The sequence below is a fragment of the Lepidochelys kempii genome, chromosome 17 (genome assembly GCF_965140265.1).
Source record: "Lepidochelys kempii isolate rLepKem1 chromosome 17, rLepKem1.hap2, whole genome shotgun sequence".
In the NCBI taxonomy this organism is placed as follows: Eukaryota; Metazoa; Chordata; order Testudines; family Cheloniidae; genus Lepidochelys; species Lepidochelys kempii.
The window spans coordinates 5750775-5774097 of record NC_133272.1 but is presented as its reverse complement, the minus strand read 5'-3'; the positions used below and the strand labels follow the sequence as shown (position 1 = coordinate 5774097).

At 44.1% G+C, this 23323-nt stretch overlaps 1 protein-coding gene across 4 annotated transcripts in view; it reads right to left on the bottom strand.

Annotated features, from left to right (window-relative positions):
* INTS2 (integrator complex subunit 2) overlaps positions 1–23033 on the bottom strand; it is a 29178-nt gene extending 6145 nt beyond the window's left edge. The window contains exons 1-21 of one of the 4 annotated variants that reach the window (XM_073315137.1): positions 22948–23033; positions 19642–19948; positions 18725–18863; positions 16779–16881; positions 16385–16498; positions 15139–15269; positions 14866–15039; positions 14044–14270; positions 12997–13122; positions 12237–12308; positions 12033–12147; positions 11168–11236; positions 9598–9732; positions 8801–8977; positions 7919–8027; positions 6269–6373; positions 5449–5613; positions 4476–4677; positions 3690–3815; positions 2227–2413; positions 429–680 (exon numbers count right to left, since the gene is read on the bottom strand). In XM_073315137.1, the coding sequence (XP_073171238.1) occupies positions 429–680; positions 2227–2413; positions 3690–3815; positions 4476–4677; positions 5449–5613; positions 6269–6373; positions 7919–8027; positions 8801–8977; positions 9598–9732; positions 11168–11236; positions 12033–12147; positions 12237–12308; positions 12997–13122; positions 14044–14270; positions 14866–15039; positions 15139–15269; positions 16385–16498; positions 16779–16881; positions 18725–18863; positions 19642–19948; positions 22948–22990 (3078 nt within the window). In that variant the 5' untranslated portion in view covers positions 22991–23033. The other 3 variants (XM_073315139.1, XM_073315136.1, XM_073315138.1) reach the window with 3 other exon arrangements.
* Between the last annotated feature and the right edge of the window lie 290 nt (positions 23034–23323).

The following is a 23323-nucleotide window of genomic DNA, read 5'->3' as shown; positions in this document are numbered from 1 at the left end:
AAATAGTTCTTGCTAAGGAAAAAGTAATTGGCACAAATTGTGGAACAAGTGGGTTGGTTACAGGCTGAGCACATAATATGGATTAGCCCCATTCCCCACCCCAAAATGCCCACTCCAATACTATCTGTAGTGGTACAGGGATACATATGAACACATGAGTGGTGGGGAGAAAAAGTTGTACCTAGCTGTTTCCCTCTTGACCACTGCTTTTTGAGTGCCTGCATGCATGCGGCCAGATACCTAAATAAGCACTGGAAGCTGGGTGTAAAACAACTACTATACTAAGAAAAGCTCCGCCCTTGTTCTCTTTCCAACATTACATGAGTGCACAGGTTTTAGATTCATTCTGCGTTGCCCTAGCCAACTATCACTTCCTGAAGAGCCATTACAAAAATGTGAAAAGAAGATGTAGCCCACAAAAAACTGACCTGGAAGTGAACTAGTTTAACGATGTTGGGATCTGCAATGTACATTTGATGCAGTAGGCAGCAGATGAGACATTGCACTTCTCGAAGATTACACAAAAGGCTATCTTCTTCCTCTTCTAGGCCCTTACTCTGGGGTCCAATGGCAGCAGTACTATGAATATTCTTTAGCAGGCTGTGAGAGTTGCTGCCCTGAGCTTTCTCCTCTTCTGTAGGTAAGCAAATCTCTAAAAGGATCTGCACAGCAGCACTGTCCTGGAAAGGAGTCAAGCAGCACAAAAGTTAGTAAAACAAAACAAAGCACGAATATATACGTGTACTCATGGAGCAACTTATATACAAACACACTGCGTCCGTGGAAAAAGCGGATTCAGGAATGAAACATTTGCTTGTTACATGCTCTGCCCATTCATCAGATATAGTCAAACAACATAACCACAGCAGGCTATTATCCACCAAATGCATGTGTTTTAGATAAATTATGTATTCCAGTTCTCTCTCTCATTGCTATAATGTTCAGCTTTTGTTCACTGAAACTGGCAGACACTATGCAGCTACCAGGGACTATTTTACTGTTACCTAAAATCCTAATGTCAGTATAGGACGTACTCAATGTAACTTTACATAACTATATGCTGTGTGACTGTGTCAGTTACTGGCAACTTAAGAAACTAAGGCATGAAAAATAGCCACAGTTGATCCCGTACAGAAGCTGTGGATTTGCTTGTTTAAGGCTGGAATAAAGGGTAATGAGTTATTAAAAACATTATTTTAAATTGAGACTAAAAACTTAAGCAACAAGAGCCAAAAACTTTAAAAAAAAAATCACTAAAGCTTCAATGGACTAAAAATAATTCTCTAGAAATCAAATATTGTTCTATAATCCACACATAAAGACTAAGGAGTTTTAATATTAAAAGTTGTACACAGACTATACATGCAAATACATGTGCCCTGTATGCAAAGTATACAAATATCCTGATCTAAACTATCCTAGCTAGTGTAAAATATTAATCCAAGAGATCTATACTTACAGCATCACTCTATAGAGAGGGAAACCAATCCTGCCCTAAGCTGGTTCTAGATCAGAGAAGGCTACACAAATGGCCATGCAGTACACTGCATCCAGAGGACAATAAGCTAACCACCCAAGTATGAAAACCTCTTCCTGGCTGATCCAAACTATAGTGGCTGCAAAACTGACTGCTCGATCACTCTCCCAGCTGGAGGCAAGTTACAAGTGGTTAATTACACTTTGTTGAGAGAGAAAGAAAGAGAGAAGCTTGTGTGTAAAATAAGAAGTACTCGCAACAAGAGCTCTGAGACATTAAGGTAACCAAATCAACCATTCCCTAGCCTTGCACTTCGTAAAGTTACTTAACAGAAGCAGCTAACATCATTGAAAAGACCTTCAGGGGGCTGTCACATTTGCTCATGCTCTATAATTCCAATGTTGTGAGGGTATAAAAATACTCCTCTGGACAATGGGAGGGAGAAAACAAAAAGGGGAACAAAAGCAGAACTCTTTTGTATTCTACTGACAGAGAAAGATGGTGTTGTAATGGTCAGCCATCAGCATGATGCTCTGGGCTAGAAAAATAGATGAGAGAAAAGAGTTCAGGCTATTAGATACAATCTGGAAGTTGAACAGAGTGTCAGTTTTCTACTTATGATAGGAGAGGTCAGTATAAACAGTCTCTCTGCTTTCCCTACTGTTTATATTTGTCTATAGTGCTTACGTATTTTGGAGCTATCATCATTAGCTTTGTATCTTCATTACTATCCATTTCATCACTATTACCTGGGCAGCAAGCAATGCATTTTTCAGTTCCTCTCTGGTAACTTCTGGGGCCTCTGGGCCCATCATATTTTGGGATGGCCTAATGTCCTGCTCAGCCGTTTCCTTTAGATGGGAACTAAGGTAGGCTTTTGAAGCTAGGAGATATCCATTCAGCATGTGCAGAGTAATATCCATCAGAGGCGGACACCTAACAGATGACAAACAAAAGGCAGTTACTGGCTAGAACAGGTAGAGCGTGCACACATGCTGGATAAAACTGAGTAAGGAAAGTGTGAAAACTCCTCTGATTGACAAGACCCATATAGGCTTTAACTCAAGCTACTACCCAAGTTAAACGTCAAGTTGCCATGTCTTCATGGCTACTGTAACCCAAGTTAGCTAACCCGAGGTAAGAACACTTCTTTTTTTCCCTTTGCACAGTGAAGATGTACCCTTGGTTGCAGACTGGTAATACTACAGCTCTTCCACATGATAAAGAGCAGCATGTTGTCAGCCGAAATTCACCTCTAAAGGGCCTCCATTCGACTCTGCCTTCCAAGCACACAAACTACAATATGCGTAAATTGCAAAAGAAACTGACCTATTGCAGCCTAGGAATGAAAGGGAGCTGAAAAACACCATTCATGTATGTTGCAGCCCAAAGTTTGATGGTGGTAATGCCTTATCTGTATAGGCAAACGTAGCTGACATCCAGCTCTTAATTCTTCTCCAAGTGCTTGGGCGTTAAATCCAAATTTGACTGTAAATTAACATAGGCCACTATTCTCCCTTCCATTTTTAGAAATGTGGGATCTTTAAATCGCACATGGATAGCCAGGTAGACAGAGGACGGGATTTTAATATCTCACTCAATGGAGGAGATTAAAAAATGATGTCAACACAAGCTTCAATGCCTGCAGAGGGATATTGAAAAGAGCCTGGAGTCAACTGGAAACTACTTACTCCAGGGGAATAATGGATCAATTACTAGGGGAAGAACTAAAGCTGAAGGGGGGGGGGGAAGAACCCATAGAAACTAGAGAACATGAAGACGAAACAAAGGTAAGTAAATGATAGTTATAAATAAGTGAAATGGGAGGATGGGGGTGACAAAGAAAAAAGAAAGGTAAAGAACAAATTCAAGCTTGAGAGGATTTTGAATATTAGAACATTTTACAGAAGTCATCCATGAAATACCATTACATGGTAATACTTTAAGTAAACTCAAAGAATAATAATTATTTGTATTACCATAGTGCCCAGTGACCCAGTCATGCACCAGGACCCTGTTGTGCTAGATGCTATACAAAGGATCAAAGTCCCTGCCCCAAAGTGCTTACAGTCTCTAAGTATAAGGTAAGAGACAACAGGCAGATGCTGACAGATAGGAGAGTACAAGGAAACAATGAGTCTATTGGTCAGCATGATAGGTGGTGGTCTCAGAACACCTGAGTATTATGAAAAGTTAGCTGGAGTTCACTTACCTGTGAACTCTCTGATCACATCTTAGTACAATGAGAGGGTCAATCATCAGATCATTCTGAGTGTACTTTTGCTGTCGGACTATCTTTACAGAAGGCTGCAACGCGTTAACAGTCATCACCCACAACCTACAAGGACATTTTTTTTTAAATCTAAAAGCTACTGCTTAAATAAAACAGGATCATACAGATTGACAGACAACAGCTGAAATAAATGAGTGCCAGCTAATTACACGTTCTCAGCCTACAGTTAAAATCCTCAGTTTACTACACTGATTATTAAATATTACTTCAAGGATTAAACAAGACATTTTCTTACAATATGCATTTTTCTGGAAAGTCATCCACCCAAGGTGTATTTTCAGTGCAATACAGAGAATCTACCTGTTCTAAAAAGCAAGCTGTCAAATACATTTGTAAGCACCTGGGTCCTAAATTTTATGTTCAGCCAACCACCATAAATGGATGCATGCCATAATCCCATTCTTAAAGTGTATGTGAAGACAGTTGTATGTTCCTTTTTTTTTTATGTGACTTTTGTTCCTTTTTACTTATCTATGAAGTCTTTTATAATGGTAAGAGGTACTTTTTCTTTGGAGAACAGGTACAAGTTTAGCTCCAGCAATGTCATTATACAAAGGACCTGACCTCATGAGGTGCCAACCTAATTTCTGGGATCAAGTCCATAGCCTACCACCATTCAGAGCAGTAGCGTGTCAAAGTTGAGGAAATAGGAGATGGCATTCTACCACTTTATCTATGTTAAACTGAACAGTAAGCTGAATCTACCTTCTAGGCATCACAGTGTTAAGGACCATCCAAAGCTTATTGACTGTCTGAAGAATTCTCCGTGGGACTCCAGTATTCAGCAGCTGGTTCATATTTGAAGTCAATACCTCTGCATAGGGGATCAGCTCACCAGAAGATAGTAGTGTTAAGTGTTCTAGAATCTGCATCACCTGGGTGTGATTTCCTGGGAGCATGGAAAATGCTACAGGAAAAAAAAGCAGTGGGAAATCTGATCATCAAACTAGCCTTCTGCCATTTTACGAATCCTTGTTTAAAATGAACCATTTATAAACCTCAGTGCTAACAAGCTTGCTGCTGTACAGTTCCCAACACCACCACCAAAGTGCAACCTGATGGAGTGGTCAGAAAGAGCAAATAGCTTCCAACCAGTTGGCTGGTGCAAATCACAAATGCAGTTTGTGTAATGAATAGAATTAGAACCCATCCTAAAGAAGTGCCATGGCTTTTCTTTGAGAAGAGGCAAAAAAGAGTGAAAGTTTCACTGCAACATAAGGAGCTAGTGTTTCTAGAGTTCAGCAAACTCTATGAAGACCAACTGATATGATCTAGGCTGTGATTTCAAATAATTTTTATATCATAGGTAGCGATTCCAAATAACTTTTATGCTGCACATAATAGATCTGAACTGTACAGCATAAAACTATATTGGGGAAGCCATCTTCACTATGTCCATTGTAAGTTACACTGCAGAGAAGCAAAACAAATATTTTCCAGTCTAGTAACAGTATTTGTAGTGGTACATTTGAGAATCTGATCTAGTGCGTGTTTTTCCTACCTAGCTATTATAATCCTCAATTATGCACCTACAAACACAAAACGAAGGGAGGGAAGGAGGAAAGGCTACATTGCTTATCACATGCATGTTATTTTCAACGTTTATGTAGGCCAGACAACTCAACTATTAGGAAAGAAAACAGGAACTGCCTAGTTCACAGTTGAAGTTATTATTTACCTTCTCGGAGTTGTTTGGAAGAATGGTTTTTGGCGGTGTTGGTAAGAAGCATACGTCGCAGCAAGGCATCTGTACCCGTAATTTGCTCCTCACAGATCCAATCGTCCACAATACACAAGTGTGGGTAGTTAGTAGCAAGGAGGCGCAGCAACGCAGAATGCAAGCCTTCAAGAGTTCAAAAGAGCTCAGTCTCTCCAGTCTAAATCCCAATATATTTTTGGCTGAATAAATTGTGTCCCTATCACCTCAATAGCAAAGTTTCATTGAATGAGTTCTGGGAATGTACTGAAGTGCATGTAGTTCACCTCATCAGTATTAAATAAGCTTGTGTATTTACAGCCTCAGATTAGAGCTCAAATATCTACAATACAAAGGAAATCATGATGATATCTTCTACCTTTCCAAAATGTCACACTCTGCTTCAGGTAGACTAAGGGAGACAGTAAACTGAAAACTCTCAGTCACTTTTACAGAACGTTTGACATATGTCAGGATCCACCGTAAGAAATGGAAGTTTGTTCCACAAGTTTCAGACAGGTGTACATTACAGTTATTGTTATATGGTAGCTTTCTCTAAAGATGGATCTAAGCTCACTCTAAGCTGTTGACAGATTTTAAGACAGGTAAAAGCAGAAAGACCGCATAAATTTGAGGACCCAAAAGGTAGGAGAACTGCAAGTTATAAAAATATCAATAAAAAGACAACACCACAAACCAGGAGAAAGCTACTTTCTTATCGTTCCGCTCAACAAATACAGGACATCAGAAAACAGATCATGCTCAGTTTCCGTTCTCGTATGTTAAGACTGCTCAGATATACCTCCCAGTTCCTGCTGCAGTCCTTGTGCCTGCCGGATAAGGTACTTGATTGGAATCTGATCCATCAGTGCTGAAGAGTAAGACTTGGGCTTTTTTTGCATGGCAGCTATAAGGAAAGACATTTACATACTAATTAAGAATTCCTACCACTATTAAAATCTTATGCGTTAGACTAGAAGGTACAAGCGAATTGAGAGCTCGGGCTGCCAATCTACTTGCTCATACTGCATATCATAAGGACAACAGAATCACCCTCTGATGAAGTCAGAACGGACATTTGATCCAACTATATTTTCCTGCTCTTGAACATGAAATCAGGGCCCTACACCAAGCTCTCTTTTTTTAAAAAAAAGGTAGTAATAAACTCACCAGTTCCTTGCATTTTCATAGCACTTCTCCCCCAGCCCCACATCCTGAATGACCCCAAAGTGCTGTACAATTTGTACATATAGAGATCATCTGACCCACCAATTAAACACAATCACTTTTGAGACAGCCATTTTGTGCCAGGAATATTACACAACAATTACTGCTAGTAAACTATAAGTTTTGTCAACTGAGGTTGCAATGAGAATTTCAAAAACCAGACTAGAATTATTCAGGATTAATTTTGACCAGGACACTTAAGGTAACACTCCTAGACTTGTGAAAAGTATCAGGTGATCCTTAATGACCAAAGGACCTCGGCTCTGCAAAGAGTTTCACCTAACACCTCTCCCTTCAGTTCATGGATCATCACTGGATTTCTGCCTCACTAGTTTTAACCCGGTCCAGCCTTATCTTATGAGACCACACCCCAAGTCTGAATGTTCTTTATTCAAAGAACAACATGGTGAGACGGTACAGTACTATGAAGAATGTATTCTGCCGGCACACACCATATTCTACAGCAGCATGCAAGCTATCAGCATGGGAAGAAGCTTGATGAATTTTAATATGACATTTTACTCTCACATAATACTAAGTAGCATAGCACACATTCAGTTGACATGCATATTGATGAATGCTGGAAGATCTGCAAGGTAAAACGGTGGCTGGAAATGCACACCATGCTTACCAGCAGGTTTCCACCCAAATCAAATGTGAGTTCATGAATCGTAGAACACTCGTTAAGTGCCGGTTTAAAGTATTTCATAGAAAGAGTTACTCAGCCATGTCCACATTTTTAAAAAAAATACCCACAAAGCCAGAAAATAAAGTGCCAATAATATAATTCATTGCCATGTGAAAAGAGCATCCAACACTACCAAAAACGTTTTGGTATTTTCATCACTTCGAAAGCAGTTTATTATAGAAAAATTTGAGGTAACTTTTCTGCCAAGTTTCACCCTGGCGTGATCTGAAATGGCTGACGTAGAACACAGACAACAGAACCACAGGTTCATAACAGAAGATATGCTGGCTCCTACTCCTGACCTCGAGTCTTCTGATCAGCTACATAATATTGCGATAGATACAAGAGTCAGTGCTAGCTCTCACAGAGTGAATAAGAACATTAGAAGGTTCTTACTGCTGTGCTCATTACTACAGCAACTGAAATTGATGTCATTTGTTTTAGGAAGTGTCAGTTCTTGTTGTTGTCAGATTCTGACATTTGTAGTTTCCATTTGACTTTCAATCACAATGATGTGCACAACACACACCCACGTACCTAATGTCTTTGTGTTAGCCAGGAGGGCCTCTTCATAAGACAGGACATAATAAAGGACAAGCAGCTGGGCTGTGATACTGTAACGCTGATTAACACGAGCATTTTCTCCCTGCATAGAAAACCATACAGAGGTCATGTTGCTATACAGCTCTTATTCTTAAAAGGAAAAGTTTGGACTCAGCAGAGAACATTGTGGGGGAAAGCAAGGCCACCAAGCTGAAGTCAAAGTGACATTGTCAAGCTAAATTTGGCCCAAGTTTAGAGTTTGGGGTATTTTTGTTTTTAAAGAAGTAATTTAGAAAACTTCAGACCATTAAAAGTGTTTTGATATCTTGGGCATTTCTACAGTTAGAAGCAAGTGCTGATTTGCCTTAGGAAGCCTGGAACAAGCCCCTTATGAAAGTTTCAGCCTCCCATTCTCACTCCACATGTAAACAACTGCTTCCCAGAAATGTAATATAGGGCCTTCGAATTAAAATATGATCTTTAATCTGGGAGCATACAAGACAATGCAAGAATTGTTACTGTGAAAGCCAGCCTCATTTGCCACTTCAATTTGCTGCTGGAAAGAAGTCATCATTTGAAACCCACATATTTAGCAAAGGCAAGGGTTGGTGGTGCTGCAAAGGCAGCAAGTTCAGCATTTTCCAGGGAGCAGGGCAAAGAGTGGCAATGATAGGATGTGAAGGGAACCTCATCTGACCATCTTTGGCCAGAAAGGGGCAGTTTAGGACATGCAGAGTAAAAGCAGGGAAACATAACAAGGCAGTGGTCAGATTTTCTAGCAAGTTTCCGTATGGCATATTGAAGACATTTCTGAATTGACACTTCTGAGGACAGACATGTGAGAAGTAAAAAAAAAATAAAAATAAAAATATTTACCCCAGTGAGTCCTTGAAAAACATTCAAGATCTCCTGTTCTGTGACTGGCTGATTTGTGGCCTCTGGGTTGGATTTAGATGCGGGAGTAAGAATAGAGTTAATGTAGACATCAATAAGAGGAAGTAACTGAGGATGGAGTGGTGTGGTGGTTTCACACAGCTGTCTATAAATCCAATCCTGGAACAAACACGTTACACTTAATAGCAGCAGCAGGTGACACTGAAAACACTGTTCCTACTTTTAGGTGCAAGTACAACTCTATTTTAATCAAATGAATGAATTTAGATCCACCAGACAGTTAAATTCACACACTTTCAAAATTAACACTTTGGAAAATAAAGGAAAAGCATCAGCTCTGGACTGAGCCAGATGTCATATCTCAAGCACTGGGAGAGTTTCCTCATGCTGCACAGCTCTAGTAATACCTCTTGGTCCTACTCAGGAACATTCTTACTCTTCCTTCTTCCCGATTAGGATTTTAACAAGTGTACAGATGGAACCTGGGATAAACCATGTGTGACTTAATTAGGTTGTGCACACTGGTTTACAGAGCTTAAAGCCTTGCACGCTAACCCAATGTACTCTACCCCAGTACTAGTCCCCAGTTACCAGATAGCGGTCACTCACCAGCTCAACAAAGATTTCATTTATACTGTAAATTTTCATTAATCGATATTACTTAAAAACAGTAGAAATCTGTATCCCTGTAGATTCTGGTTAGCTGCAGGAACTATTAATGGAACCTAAGCCTGATCATCATGCAGTGTTCTGGAATGTGAATGGAACAATTCTCATACCTTTATGGACACTTTGTGTTTGGTGAATGACCGACTCCTTAGAAGCTGGTAGATACAGTGAATGGGCAAAAACCCAGTGATGTTGGCACTCAGATTTCCTGTTACAGGCACACGAACTGCATGGGCTGTGACAACCTATGAGAAAAATTATAGTATTCAAGAAAAATATTTTCATTCCTTTTCCATTATCAAATTATTTTCTACAGTACTTGCATAAAACCAGTTTATATAAACATTACATACAAAGAACTCTGTTAAAAGATTACAAAATCAAGAGCTCAACAGTCAGGAAATGCCAGAATTAAAATTACCCGTGAAACTCTAATTTGGCCACTTTGTGCGTACGCAATATGATCATGCAATTAATGGCAGTATCATAATGCATATGCTCAAGGGACCCAAATTAAAGTTTCACAGACCATTTTAATTCTGACATTTCTTAAAACTTGAAGGCTTGATTTTGCAGCCTTAATGTTCTTTAAATGCCCTGTGTGTATGTATAATTTCCTAGGTTTTTAAAAAGAGCAAACTATTAAAAAAACAAACACAAAATTCCATCACTTGGAGTAATACTGGCACCCACATGATTCATCAGCAAGGCTGGAACCTACCGCACAGACCTCTGCCACTTGAGCTAATGGAGTAATTGATAGCAATAGTAGATTGTCATCCTCTTTATGGATCAGCACTAGCAGTGGATCGAGACTTGGCCAGTGGGTTTCAAAGATGTGTTTATGGGGGAGGAATGGTGAGATTCAGGCATCTTAGGTTCCATTCCAGGCACTGAAGGGAGTGTGCTCAAGTGGGCATATACTCGAGCCATTTTCTCCCTCTGACCCCAAGCTCCAAAGCATGAAATGCTCTAGCACCTCCAAATGTCTTAACTCTTTTGGCTTAAAGTTTAAAAAAAGCCACCTGAGGCAGAAAGCCAGGATATAAAATTTTAGTCCAAAGTTTGGCAAAGTTATAATCATCTGAACACAAGGTCTTAAAATGAGAAAAGTTGGACCACATTATTAATGGTGCCATCAGCTCTGCCTACGATGTTTCAACCAGGGGCCTCCTTTAAAAATGGTTTGCTCTTTGAAGAAAGATATGCTTACAGTCCTTTTTACCACCTGTTGTGCTTTTATGCTGACATGGATGACCATAGATTTTAGGTTTTTTGATTTTCTTTTTTTAAATCACCATCTCCACAAAAATAAGCAAAAAATGAAAGATCCAGTTCTGCCAGTCCCACTCATGGGGAGCAGGGCCACACTGAAATCAGTGGGACTAATGACAAGATACTATTCAACATGGGTAAGGACGGCAGAAAAAAGTCCTAAAAGATCTTCCTTCTCCATTAGATCTGCTACAATAACTCTGCAAAAAGAACAGGAGTACTTGTGGCACCTTAGAGACTAACAAAATTTGAGCATAAGATTTCATGGGTTACAGCCCACTTCATTGGATGCACAGAATGGAACATATAGTAAGATATATATACATACACACATACATATAGAGAACATGAAAAGGTGGAGCAAGAGGCTAATTACGAGGAGCTCAAATAAACCCCAAAGATTACCTGTTCAGTGAAAATCTCCTGCGTAAAGATGGTCTTCATTCTGCTCAGTGAACTGGGCTTAATAACAATCTGAAACAAATAATGAGGTGTTTGCTCTTAGGCTTGAAGATCTGGCTTGTTCAAACGAGTAAAACGTTATAAATAGCTTTTAGGTGTTTAACCTATTTAAGCCTGGATAGGAATCTGCACTGCCTTTGTTAAGGCCATATTTCACACATTAAAATTATACATTTGCAATTCAGTCTATTTTACATTCCAGTGTCACGAGCAAGATTCTGTATCTCTTTCCCACTCTGAGAACTCACTGCTGTTTTTAAATGTAGTGAAGTCAGAAGCTCCCACAGGGGAAAAAACTGAATCCAAGACTCAGCTGATAAGTAAAACAGGCCAATTTTCAGATACTGCTTAAGAAGTTTACATGATATGTGAATTTTCTATGTTTTTTTAAATGAAAGATTTACAGTTCTTTTTACAAAGGACTTTGCATTACAACTTGCAAAAAATGGAGTCTGTTAGAAGAACACTGTGTACATTGAGAACACAAAGTTCATTTCAATAGGGCAATTCCTTTTGAAAATACTTAGTTTGATATCTTACACACCTTTTAGCATACAGAAGGCTATTATGTTAACAGGCATTCATGTTTCAATTCTACTTCTCGATATACATTTTGCTTTTATGCTAAGGAAATCTATTTATGCTAAGATTCTTTATTTAAAGATACAATTGTATAGAACAAAGTAGAAACACAGATTTTCAGTTGTCTTTAGGTATAAAAGTCAGATAACACTGGAATAAAACTCACTTATTGATGGTGTATTTATAAGAGAAAAAATTCATTCGGAGGAATGCATTTAGAAGTTACCTTCATTCCCAAAGTAGAACAAACCAAATCAATGATTGCACTAAGCTGATTGCTGTGGAAATACATGGCAACCAGTAAGAGCATCTCTCCAAAGGAAGCAGACACCCCAGAAATGCTGTTGGAACAGAGATGAACGAGTGAGTTTCCAAAGGGGACACATAAAAACCTTGGCTTATTAGGTTATTTTGAAAATTAAGCTCTCACCTTTCAAAGTAGGCTTCTTCTTTTATCATCCAGCTCAGCCACATTACCATCAGCTGCTCCTGTTCTGGGGTACTAAACAAAGAAGTTCCACAACAGCGGTTTCATTTTTGGAGCCACACATAATTTTACTAATAATCAGCAGACCCAAGGAGTTAATAGTCAAGAACATACAATCAGAGCACAAGTGCCCTTACACTGAGAGAGACTTTTCCTCACTTGTTCATCAGAGTCAAACAGGCTAATCAACATGAGCACTTTTAAATCTGATAGCACCTACAACAAAATCTGTATAAAAGTTCACCCTTATTAGGTAATTTCCTGTTTTGAGAGCATACCAAGGGACCCCCAAATAAAAGAATTCTTGCTCCACCTTTATTAGGAGGCCACTTCCATTAAATAAGTATTTTTGTCAACCCTTTGAGTGGTGGCGTAAGATACTCACCAAACGCAGTCAGTGAAAAAGGAATACAGAAGGCCTAGTCCAGGAGCTTAACTATAGCACCCTGCAATACCACAAGGCAAAGCAGCCTAATGCCTGTACTCCACTTCCCAAAGCACTTTGCACTAGTCAGAGGTGGAGCATCATCAATTTATTAACCCCACCAGTGATATAACCTCTTTCTGAAGAGGCTCCATGTCCATAGAGAATTAAAAGAGGAAGTACACGTGGAGAGCCCACATGCTTCTGTCTGGGTTACCGCTGCCCTGGCCATGTTCCACTAATATCTATAGAAGGCTCTGTCTCTATTGTTCTAAGTACCTGACAAGAGTGGAGAAAGCCAGGAGCATGCAGAACGAGAGCGATACAAAGCGAACACCAGCTGGAGTCGCAGGAGGACGACTCGTCATTAGCTGAAGTAACTGTTCAGCTTCCTCATCAGTTGGTCTAAACAAAAGAAGTGAAGGACGTTTTCCCCCACAAAAAAAAGTCAATTTATCTTACGGCTGAACGTATTTCCAACCTGCCTACACTGGTTATAGACTATTTACCTTAGAATTACAAGTAAGTATATCAATATATGGTTATAGAAATTACTTGGAAGTTCTCTTTGGATTTAAGAATTCCAAAATCACTGTTTTAAAGATTTCATTATAAAAATATCTGCTTTAGAAGTCCTGAATAACCAGATAGATATCTTATGTACTCTCAATTATCATCATGTATACTCATACAACTAGAAGCCACAATGTAACAAGATACCGTGTTATCATTAGTCAAGCAATAGAAACAAACCAATATAAAAAATTAATTTAAAGTAAAAAAAGCAGTGTATTGTGACATGATCCAATATAACCAGGATTTTCAGCAGTTTTCTGCCTTACATACTGCTCCAAAGACAGATCTCTATATTTTAAAAATGATTCTATAGGAACAAATATTACAGAAAAGGAACCAAGAGATTTCTCATATGAAACTCACTTTAGACAATGAGACTTCTCACAAATGCATTCACCCCACCAGTCGAGGACAGAAAGCTTTCTTGCCAAGAATGTAGCAGGAAAGGGAATTACACAGCTGTTTCTGTGGATTTTAAACTATATATTTGTTCTGTCCGAAACAAAGATAAGGAACCTTTCAACAAGCTGGGAATTTCAACTCCAAAATAGGTGAGGAGACAGAGCAAGCAGAGTGTACTCTCAGTCCTAAGGAAAGCAAGTCCCACTAGGTATGGACCAAGGACATTATGGCAGAGAAGAAAAGCCCAGATTGGAACTGGCTGAGATTCCCAATAGTTGAAAGGTCTTATTTATTTTCAGATGGACAAACAGCTAGTAAGAATACCAATAGCAAGAAAATATTGATTACTTCAGACCAGCGATCCCCATCAAAGCACAATAGAGACGTAACAACGCGCTGGCTTTCACAACATGCTCTTCTTTCAATCCAGAATACACAGATACATTTGGTTCCATGTCGGCATCTGCTTCTTCTACAATGTGTGTGCTGCGAACAGTGGGAAGGATCCCCATTAATTCCAGAAGCAGCTGCCTTCTCATTTGCCAGAGCACAGAACTGACATTCTCCTTTTTTCGCTGTGGGAAAAGGTGAAAGAAGCAAGCAACAGTTAATTCTAGGAAAAACATATCAATCTGGCCATTTTACTACAAGGTACATTCCTAGTAGTTGACAATTTTAGTGAAAGTTCATGCAGCCACGTTAACAACAATCATTTAATTGAGTGGGCTGCGGCCACAGCAAAACTGCATTATGATGCTCTATTTCAGTGAGGTACAGGCATTAAATAATTGCAACAAGCCAATGCAGGACTTTCTACTGCTGGGTATGAAATAAACTGTAGCGAGACTGACAATAATGGAACTATGCTCTAAAATCATCTACGATCTAAAACCTTATTAGATCTATGGTCCCTCAGTCCACATGTCTATGAGACTACTGTAAAATCACTGAGACATCAGAGAGTGACCACCAGATGGCGTTCTTCAGTGACCCTATTCTAGAATTGGCAGACCCGAGGAGTGGCGTGCAGTTATTTTCAGAGGAAGGTTTCCCATAAATCTGGCCTTGCAGTGAGGTGTAAAAGCAGGATCACTGGGAACAAAACACACACAAAACCCAAACCGTTGAACTTTATTTTTACCAGTTCTCCAGGAATTCTCAGATTCTTACCTGTTGTCCATTTCGAATAAAAGTCCCAAACCATGTCCGAACTTTCGCATTCGTTCCAAGTAGTAATCCACTCACAAAACATACCAGGTCACTCACTCCATCATCCGAAGATTCATTCTTTGTGTGATCCAGTGTCAAAGCCACCCCAAGGCCTGGTAGGTGGCACTCTTCCACCTAGCACACAGCCAAAGAAAGCCAGTCTCCATTTTACAAGTGATCCTTAATGGAACATTAGAAAATTAGGACTTATGTGCCATTTCATTGCAGGCTTACCACCATGCCTCGGATCCTCAGGGCCTGGGAAGGGTTCATTTTACACAGGTGACGAAGCGCCTCTGTCCTTCGACGGCCTCCAAGGCTTTCCTCATCTTGACGTTCACCATTCTTAATCAAACCTCTACAAACTAAACATTACGGGGAGTTCTGAAAAGCCATATTTTGCACTGGACAGTCACTCAGACAGAACTCTGAGGAGCTATTTTGCTCATCATTATTTACTATATGTATTATAGTAGCACCTAGCATCCCAAATCATGGGCCAAGACCCCAGTGTGCAGGGTACCATACAAACAAAGAACAGAAAGACAGACAGTCCTTGCCCCAAAGAGCCTACCGTATCGCCCCAAAGAGCTTACCGTATCACCACAAATTTAGGCATGATCCAACTGACCTCAGCAAATCATACCTGTATCTTCCCCTCTCAAACTGAAGTCAAGTGATGTGCAGCAGAACCCTGTTTATCTGGTTTAATCGGGACTGGGGCCAGATCAGATCATCAAACTCCGAATAAACCGGAGAATGGGAAAAAGTGATGCTGCAGCACCATCTAGCAGCCACAGGAGAGATGGCCCACTTCTGGTCCTGGAGTCCTGGTTGTTCAGTAAATGCAGAGAGCCAGAGATAAATGGGGTTCTACTGTATCTGGCAGTCCTGGAGTCTCCAACAATGCAAGTGATACAGCATGGACAACAGCAGTGTAAGTTTCTCCCCTACTCCCACCTCAGTATGCCTCAGGCTGACCTGGAAGGAAAACTCGCAGAGGCAAAAGGGAAGCTCATCACCAATGACCATGCGTTTCTTAGCCTCTTTAATCAGCATGAACTGTGATGAGGGCTTTGTAATGGGGATGCTCATATACTAGGAACTGGACTGATGTAGTCTACTACCCAACAGTGGTGTTATTTTGTGGTCACTATTGACTTGGGTCAGATTCAAACTGGTGACCTAAAGATAAGATGCTGCATTTTAGGAATACTTTGACAGGCAGAGCAGTGAGTCCCAATTAGGCCTCCTTGGAGAAAAGCAGTGGCCATATCACAGGAGAGCGTGAGCATTAAGTGAGGGAACGCAGCAGGACAGGAATGCCCCTAAGACAGACACAGATGTATCCAAATTAAATTTCTCCACACAAGTGTCTCCGGGCTACCAGAATGAATACTACTTGGAATGAATTTTTAATGCTTAAGTTGTTATAAACTCCCAGAAAAAAAAAAGGTGAACACCATAAATTACAGCCTACCTTCATTAAAGCTATCAGGAACATTGGCCACTAAGAGACACAGGAACCAGGCTCCATTTTTAACATGTAGCAGAGCTTCAGCCACATCCACTATGGGTAACAGCGAAGGCAATTCTGAATGGAAACAGGGTTTTAGAAGCCATTGCACTCACTCACAGGGTTCTAAGGGTCAATCTCCAGTTAGCATTGGGCTTTTAGGATTAACGAATGGGCCACTTCTCCTTCAGAAGAGCTGGCCATTAGTTTTACATCAGTTAAGATGACTCCAGAAATAAGGGTGGACTTTTAAGTCTAAAACCATCTATGAAATTAGAACCAGTTTAGTGTTAGAGTGAAACATTGACAAATTTTAAAATATCATTACTCAAAGCTTCAGAAATACAGAATAGCGCACCTGCTTGTAAAATACAGAGAACATCTGCTGCTTCCTCCAAATAGACAGGACTCTCAAAGAGTTCAGATGACTTGAAGAAAAACTCACCATTTGACTCCAAAACCTACAGAAAGAAGTTGTTCATCATGGTACAAGCTTAATAAGGTGACTAAATAGCATAGCCATTGGTTTCCATCAAATTCACATGGATTTGAACTCAATAGATTGCATATGTTAAGAATGGTCAATAATAAACTGACTATTTTGCCAGTAATCAGTTCTGCTTTAACAAAATTTCTCAAGAACCACAGAGTTGCTCATAATATTTGAGCATGCAACTGCAATTATGGTAAACAAAAGCAGCCTCTGAATTTCACATAACAAAAGGAACCAACCCTCTTAGGTGGTTCATCTTTTGGGAGCAGCTCTTTCGTCTAAAAACCATGGCTGTGATTAAAAACAACAGCTCATCATTAAATCAAAATGACACATAGGATATTAAAGAACCTCAAATGCCTGAAACTCTGTGTAAGGATACAAAATATTTATCCCAAAAAGAGTTTTGGTTTTCTATTAACTCACTATGCTTTCGATTAAGTGTTCTTAATACATATACTGTAGGTATACATACAACTTCAAGTATAAAATATTTCAATGTGGTCTGGTACCATAAAAGGCTACAAGGTAATTAATCTGCTTATAACTTCATCAATAAGGCTATGATTTTGTCAGGGATATTTTTAGTAGAAGGCAGGGACTGGTCACGGGCAATAAACAAAAAATCACAGAAGCCATGACCAGTCCCTGACTTTTACTAAAAACATACATGACAAAATGGGAATGGAGGAGGGTCCAGCATCCTTCCCCACACCCTGCAGCAGCTGGAAGCTGCAGGGACTCCCATTGCCCAGGTGCTCGGAGGGGTCCCATGGCCACTGAGCAGCTCCAGGGTCCCTCTGTCACCGGCAACAGTGGCTGGGAGCTGCAGGGGGCCCTGGCTCCTCGCAGTGTCTGAGCAGCTCAGAGGTCACCACCAGTGGCGATGGCCTGTCAGTTGCGGGGGTTCCCGTCACCCGCCATTGCTGGGCAATGGCTGGAGGGTCCCCAGGCTGCTCCCGGAGGTTGGGCTGCTGCGGGGCCCCAAATGTCAGGGAGGTTGCTGGAAGTCACGGATTCCGTAACTGCCGCAACCTGCGTGACATAATCTTAGCCTTAATCATCAGTTACAGCACAACCATCTGTGGAATTTTGGATCAATCATGCTGTAACACTGTAACAAATGTGTGCACTTTTATAGGGAGAAGGAAGAATTTATAGGAGAATAATTACTGTACTAGTTGAAGTAGAGTTATAGAAATAGCAATAATGCCTGCTATATATTAAAATTGAAAGTACTTTTTCAAACTTAATAGCACTGTCCACTGATAGTTGTATAAATCTGATAAATTCCCAGGTGGAAAAGTAAAATAAAGTCCAATACGGAGGGTGGGAGTGGTCAGGCAACATTTGCACAATAGGCTGGGAGTAAAATTTTCAGGAGTGCCTACAGCATTTACAAGCCTAATTCCCATTTTCAAATGTGACTTAGGCACTTAACAGCAAAAGCCCAAAGGCTTTTAAGTGTCTAAGTCACTTATAAAAATGGGATTTAGGTACTTTAGAAAAATCTTATCCCTGGCCTTTCAGTTCTAGAAAGCTGGATTCACATGGGGTTTAAATTACCAACAGAGCTAGTCTAGACAATTTAGCATCATTGACAATTTCTGCTTGATAGTGACCTGGGATTGGGGTAGCTAAGGGATTGGAGGTCAGTATTCAGATGCACTGGCAAGGCCAAATGCAACATGCACAACATTAGACTGATTTTTGCCAGGTTCTCAACACTGCCATCTATCAGATTCTTCATCTGCACCAATACCAAATTTACAATCACTAAGGAATTTAAAAAAAAAAAAAAAGACATTCACCTTATTCATAATTGCCAATAATTCACTAAGCACAAGACGAAGCCGACGAGGGGAATCACTGTGCTCAAACTCCAAGGTCAGACCATGCTGAAGTTGTGACACCAAGATGCTTTCTCCACCGCCTCCTCCAAGTTTGTGTCTAACAAATAATTAAAAGGCAAAAACAGCTGTTTAAAAAAAATAAGGCATAGAAACCAATAGCGTTTTTGGTTATTCTGTTCTATATAGGTTCTTATATCATGCTCATCACCATACTTTCGAGCACTTTAAATATTAAAGCAAGAAATAAAACAACAATCTACGCTTGTTTTGCTGATTCTATGAAACTGCCTTGATAGTCTTCTCAGGACAATAGAAGAGTTATGAGTTTATGACATTTTCAAATCTCATTCGATAGGGAAATAATGCACATGACAAATGCTCAAACACACTGTCAAAACACAGGTGCCTCTATCCCCGCTCAATACACAGACCACAGCCAAAGCTAACAAGTGCATCTTTATGGTTCCAAGGGGTGCCATCCAGCTTCAGGATGCCCCTATTTCCCACACACCCTCAGAAGCCCTGAATTCCAAAACTTAGTCCTTCTGGTTAAAGGCGATTGGATAGGACTTCCTTTGGAGGGCATCAGTGTCCCCTTGTCCAGCTTCGGAGGTGGGGAGAGAACATTAAGTTACTGAGAAAAGCAATAAATCCCACCACCTCCGCTGCGTGCTGATCTATTAAGCCCAAGGTATAAGAAACTCGCATGGGATGTGAAATAGCGTTTTAGCACAGTGCCACTTGAGCATCAAGACAAGCTAACATGAATAGCTATAGCTATTATATTCTGGAAGATAATAGCAACATTCAGATTAAATATTCACACATACACGATTCTAAACAATCATTATTTAAAAATATATACTTTTAGCTACCTAAGCTGCTGCTCTTTGTTCGCATCCTGCTCCAAGGCATGAAAATCCACAGACAACAAGGCAACAATTGAGTTGACAGCTTCCACTCCCGAAAGGAGTCGAAGGATAAGTTTTTTATCCTGAGCCCAGCTTTGGCTCTGATCAGCTGGGGCACAAAGAGCCATTCGCACCAGGCAAGGCAACAAAAGCCTTAGCTCTGGGTCACTTAGTGCTGCCAAGCGCACAACATCCACCTTCTGCATTGCTTCAAATGCATAGGGGCTGACAAACTGAAGGCCAGAACACTCTGCCATTTTTACCACCAGTCCTAAAGACAAAACAAAGATACAATTATCAGAAAAAAATAAAATAAAATAAAATAAAATAAAATAAAATAAATGCTTCATTTGTATAGGGTGCATCACAGCTTTTGATAGCTCTGGGCAGGTAAATGTGGTCTAACAATTAAAGCAAACGACTAGGAATCAGGATTACTGGGTTCTGTTCATGTCTCTGAGGGTGGGTCTAGGGGTTGGAAGACGGAGGCTGCGACAGGACGTCTGCCTTCTATCTGCAGCTCTGGGAGGCGAGGGAAGTCTATTAATCAGGGCTCCCAGGTGCTATTTTCAAGTGTCACTAAGAGCTCACATGAAGTTAAGTTCGTGAGCCTCTCCAAGATGCTCTGAGATCCTGGGGCACCAGGTCTCCAAAATGGGACACGCCTCCAACATAGCAAAGAAACCCCGAAGAGCCAAAGCAAGGATTTATTATAACTGCATTCATCTCTGCCACTTCTATTACAGCACCCACAGTGGGCTGCTCAGCAGCCTCACCTCAGACTCCAGGGCAAGGGGCAGCAGTGCTAGCGACCTGGGAGTGGGAAGTAACACGACTTGCCCAAGGCTGCAAAGCGGGACAACAACAGGGCCGGGAACCCTCCTGCAGGGACTACGGGGCCCCGCTCCTAGCCCTCCACTGAAAGCAGACCCCAGGCGTCCAGACCCCAGCTCTGAACCGCCCTCCTTCCAGAGTGGAAACAGGACCCCGGCGTCCGGGCCCTCGGGGGGACTGAAGAACCTTACCCCTCACGACCAGGGCCCCGGCGTCGGGGCCCTCGGGGGGACTGAAGAACCTTCCCCCTCACGACCAGGGCCCCGGCGTCGGGGCCCTCGGGGGGACTGAAGAACCTTCCCCCTCACGACCAGGGCCCCGGCGTCGGGGCCCTCGGGGGGACTGAAGAACCTTCCCCCTCACGACCAGGGCCCCGGCGTCGGGGCCCTCGGGGGGACTGAAGAACCTTCCCCCTCACGACCAGGGCCCCGGCGTCGGGGCCCTCGGGGGGACTGAAGAACCTTCCCCCTCACGACCAGGGCCCCGGCGTCGGGGCCCTCGGGGGGACTGAAGAACCTTCCCCCTCACGACCAGGGCCCCGGCGTCGGGGCCCTCGGGGGGACTGAAGAACCTTCCCCCTCACGACCAGGGCCCCGGCGTCGGGGCCCTCGGGGGGACTGAAGAACCTTCCCCCTCACGACCAGGGCCCCGGCGTCGGGGCCCTCGGGGGGACTGAAGAACCTTCCCCCTCACGACCAGGGCCCCGGCGTCCGGGCCCTCGGGGGGACTGAAGAACCTTCCCCCTCACGACCAGGGCCCCGGCGTCCGGGCCCTCGGGGGGACTGAAGAACCTTCCCCCTCACGACCAGGGCCCCGGCGTCCGGGCCCTCGGGGGGACTGAAGAACCTTCCCCCTCACGACCAGGGCCCCGGCGTCCGGGCCCTCGGGGGGACTGAAGAACCTTCCCCCTCACGACCAGGACCCCGGCGTCCGGGCCCTCGGGGGGACTGAAGAACCTTCCCCCTCACGACCAGGACCCCGGCGTCCGGGCCCTCGGGGGGACTGAAGAACCTTCCCCCTCACGACCAGGACCCCGGCGTCCGGGCCCTCGGGGGGACTGAAGAACCTTCCCCCTCACGACCAGGACCCCGGCGTCCGGGCCCTCGGGGGGACTGAAGAACCTTCCCCCTCACGACCAGGACCCCGGCGTCCGGGCCCTCGGGGGGACTGAAGAACCTTCCCCCTCACGACCAGGGCCCCGGCGTCGGGGCCCTCGGGGGGACTGAAGAACCTTCCCCCTCACGACCAGGGCCCCGGCGTCGGGGCCCTCGGGGGGACTGAAGAACCTTCCCCCTCACGACCAGGGCCCCGGCGTCGGGGCCCTCGGGGGGACTGAAGAACCTTCCCCCTCACGACCAGGGCCCCGGCGTCGGGGCCCTCGGGGGGACTGAAGAACCTTCCCCCTCACGACCAGGGCCCCGGCGTCGGGGCCCTCGGGGGGACTGAAGAACCTTCCCCCTCACGACCAGGGCCCCGGCGTCGGGGCCCTCGGGGGGACTGAAGAACCTTCCCCCTCACGACCAGGGCCCCGGCGTCCGGGCCCTCGGGGAGACTGAAGAACCTTCCCCCTCACGACCAGGACCCCGGCGTCCGGGCCCTCGGGGGGACTGAAGAACCTTCCCCCTCACGACCAGGACCCCGGCGTCCGGGCCCTCGGGGGGACTGAAGAACCTTCCCCCTCACGACCAGGGCCCCGGCGTCCGGGCCCTCGGAGGGACTGAAGAACCTTCCCCCTCACGACCAGGGCCCCGGCGTCCGGGCCCTCGGGGAGACTGAAGAACCTTCCCCCTCACGACCAGGGCCCCGGCGTCGGGGCCCTCGGGGGGACTGAAGAACCTTCCCCCTCACGACCAGGGCCCCGGCGTCGGGGCCCTCGGGGGGACTGAAGAACCTTCCCCCTCACGACCAGGGCCCCGGCGTCCGGGCCCTCGGGGAGACTGAAGAACCTTCCCCCTCACGACCAGGGCCCCGGCGTCCGGGCCCTCGGGGAGACTGAAGAACCTTCCCCCTCACGACCAGGGCCCCGGCGTCGGGGCCCTCGGGGGGACTGAAGAACCTTCCCCCTCACGACCAGGGCCCCGGCGTCGGGGCCCTCGGGGGGACTGAAGAACCTTCCCCCTCACGACCAGGGCCCCGGCGTCCGGGCCCTCGGGGAGACTGAAGAACCTTCCCCCTCACGACCAGGGCCCCGGCGTCCGGGCCCTCGGGGAGACTGAAGAACCTTCCCCCTCACGACCAGGACCCCGGCGTCCGGGCCCTCGGCGCGTGTGGGCGGGGGAGCTCTAACAGCCTCACCCCACAACGAGGACCCAGGCGTCCGGGACCTTCCCCGTCGAGCGGGGAAGAAAATCCCCGACTCCAGCTAACCTAGGACTCGTTCCCCTCTCGCCCCGAAACCGCCACCGGCTCGGCTCAGCCCCGCCCACGCGCCGCTACCTTCCGGCGGGGGATTCAGAAGCTTGTCCCCTGTTAATGACATCACAGACACCAGCTCCAATTACGTTGTACGTGTGACAGTCGCTCCTAGCGAACGTCAGGACGGAGGAGGAGGAGCTATGGGCGGGAAAATATTGAAACCAGCGGCGGGGCGGAAAAGCAGCGAATGGGCGGGACAACTGGCAGGCGCTCGGGAAGTGACGTCAGGCGGCCGCGGGCTTGAGCGTGGAAAGTCGTTAGTGGTTACGTCAGCAGCGGGCGTGAGGGTGGTCACAGAAAGGGCACGAGCCCAGCTGGCGGATTTCCGGGGTCAGTCAGAAGACGTGTCTCCCCCACAGCGCGTGAAGCCCGCGCGCAGCCCGCGGCCACCGCCCCA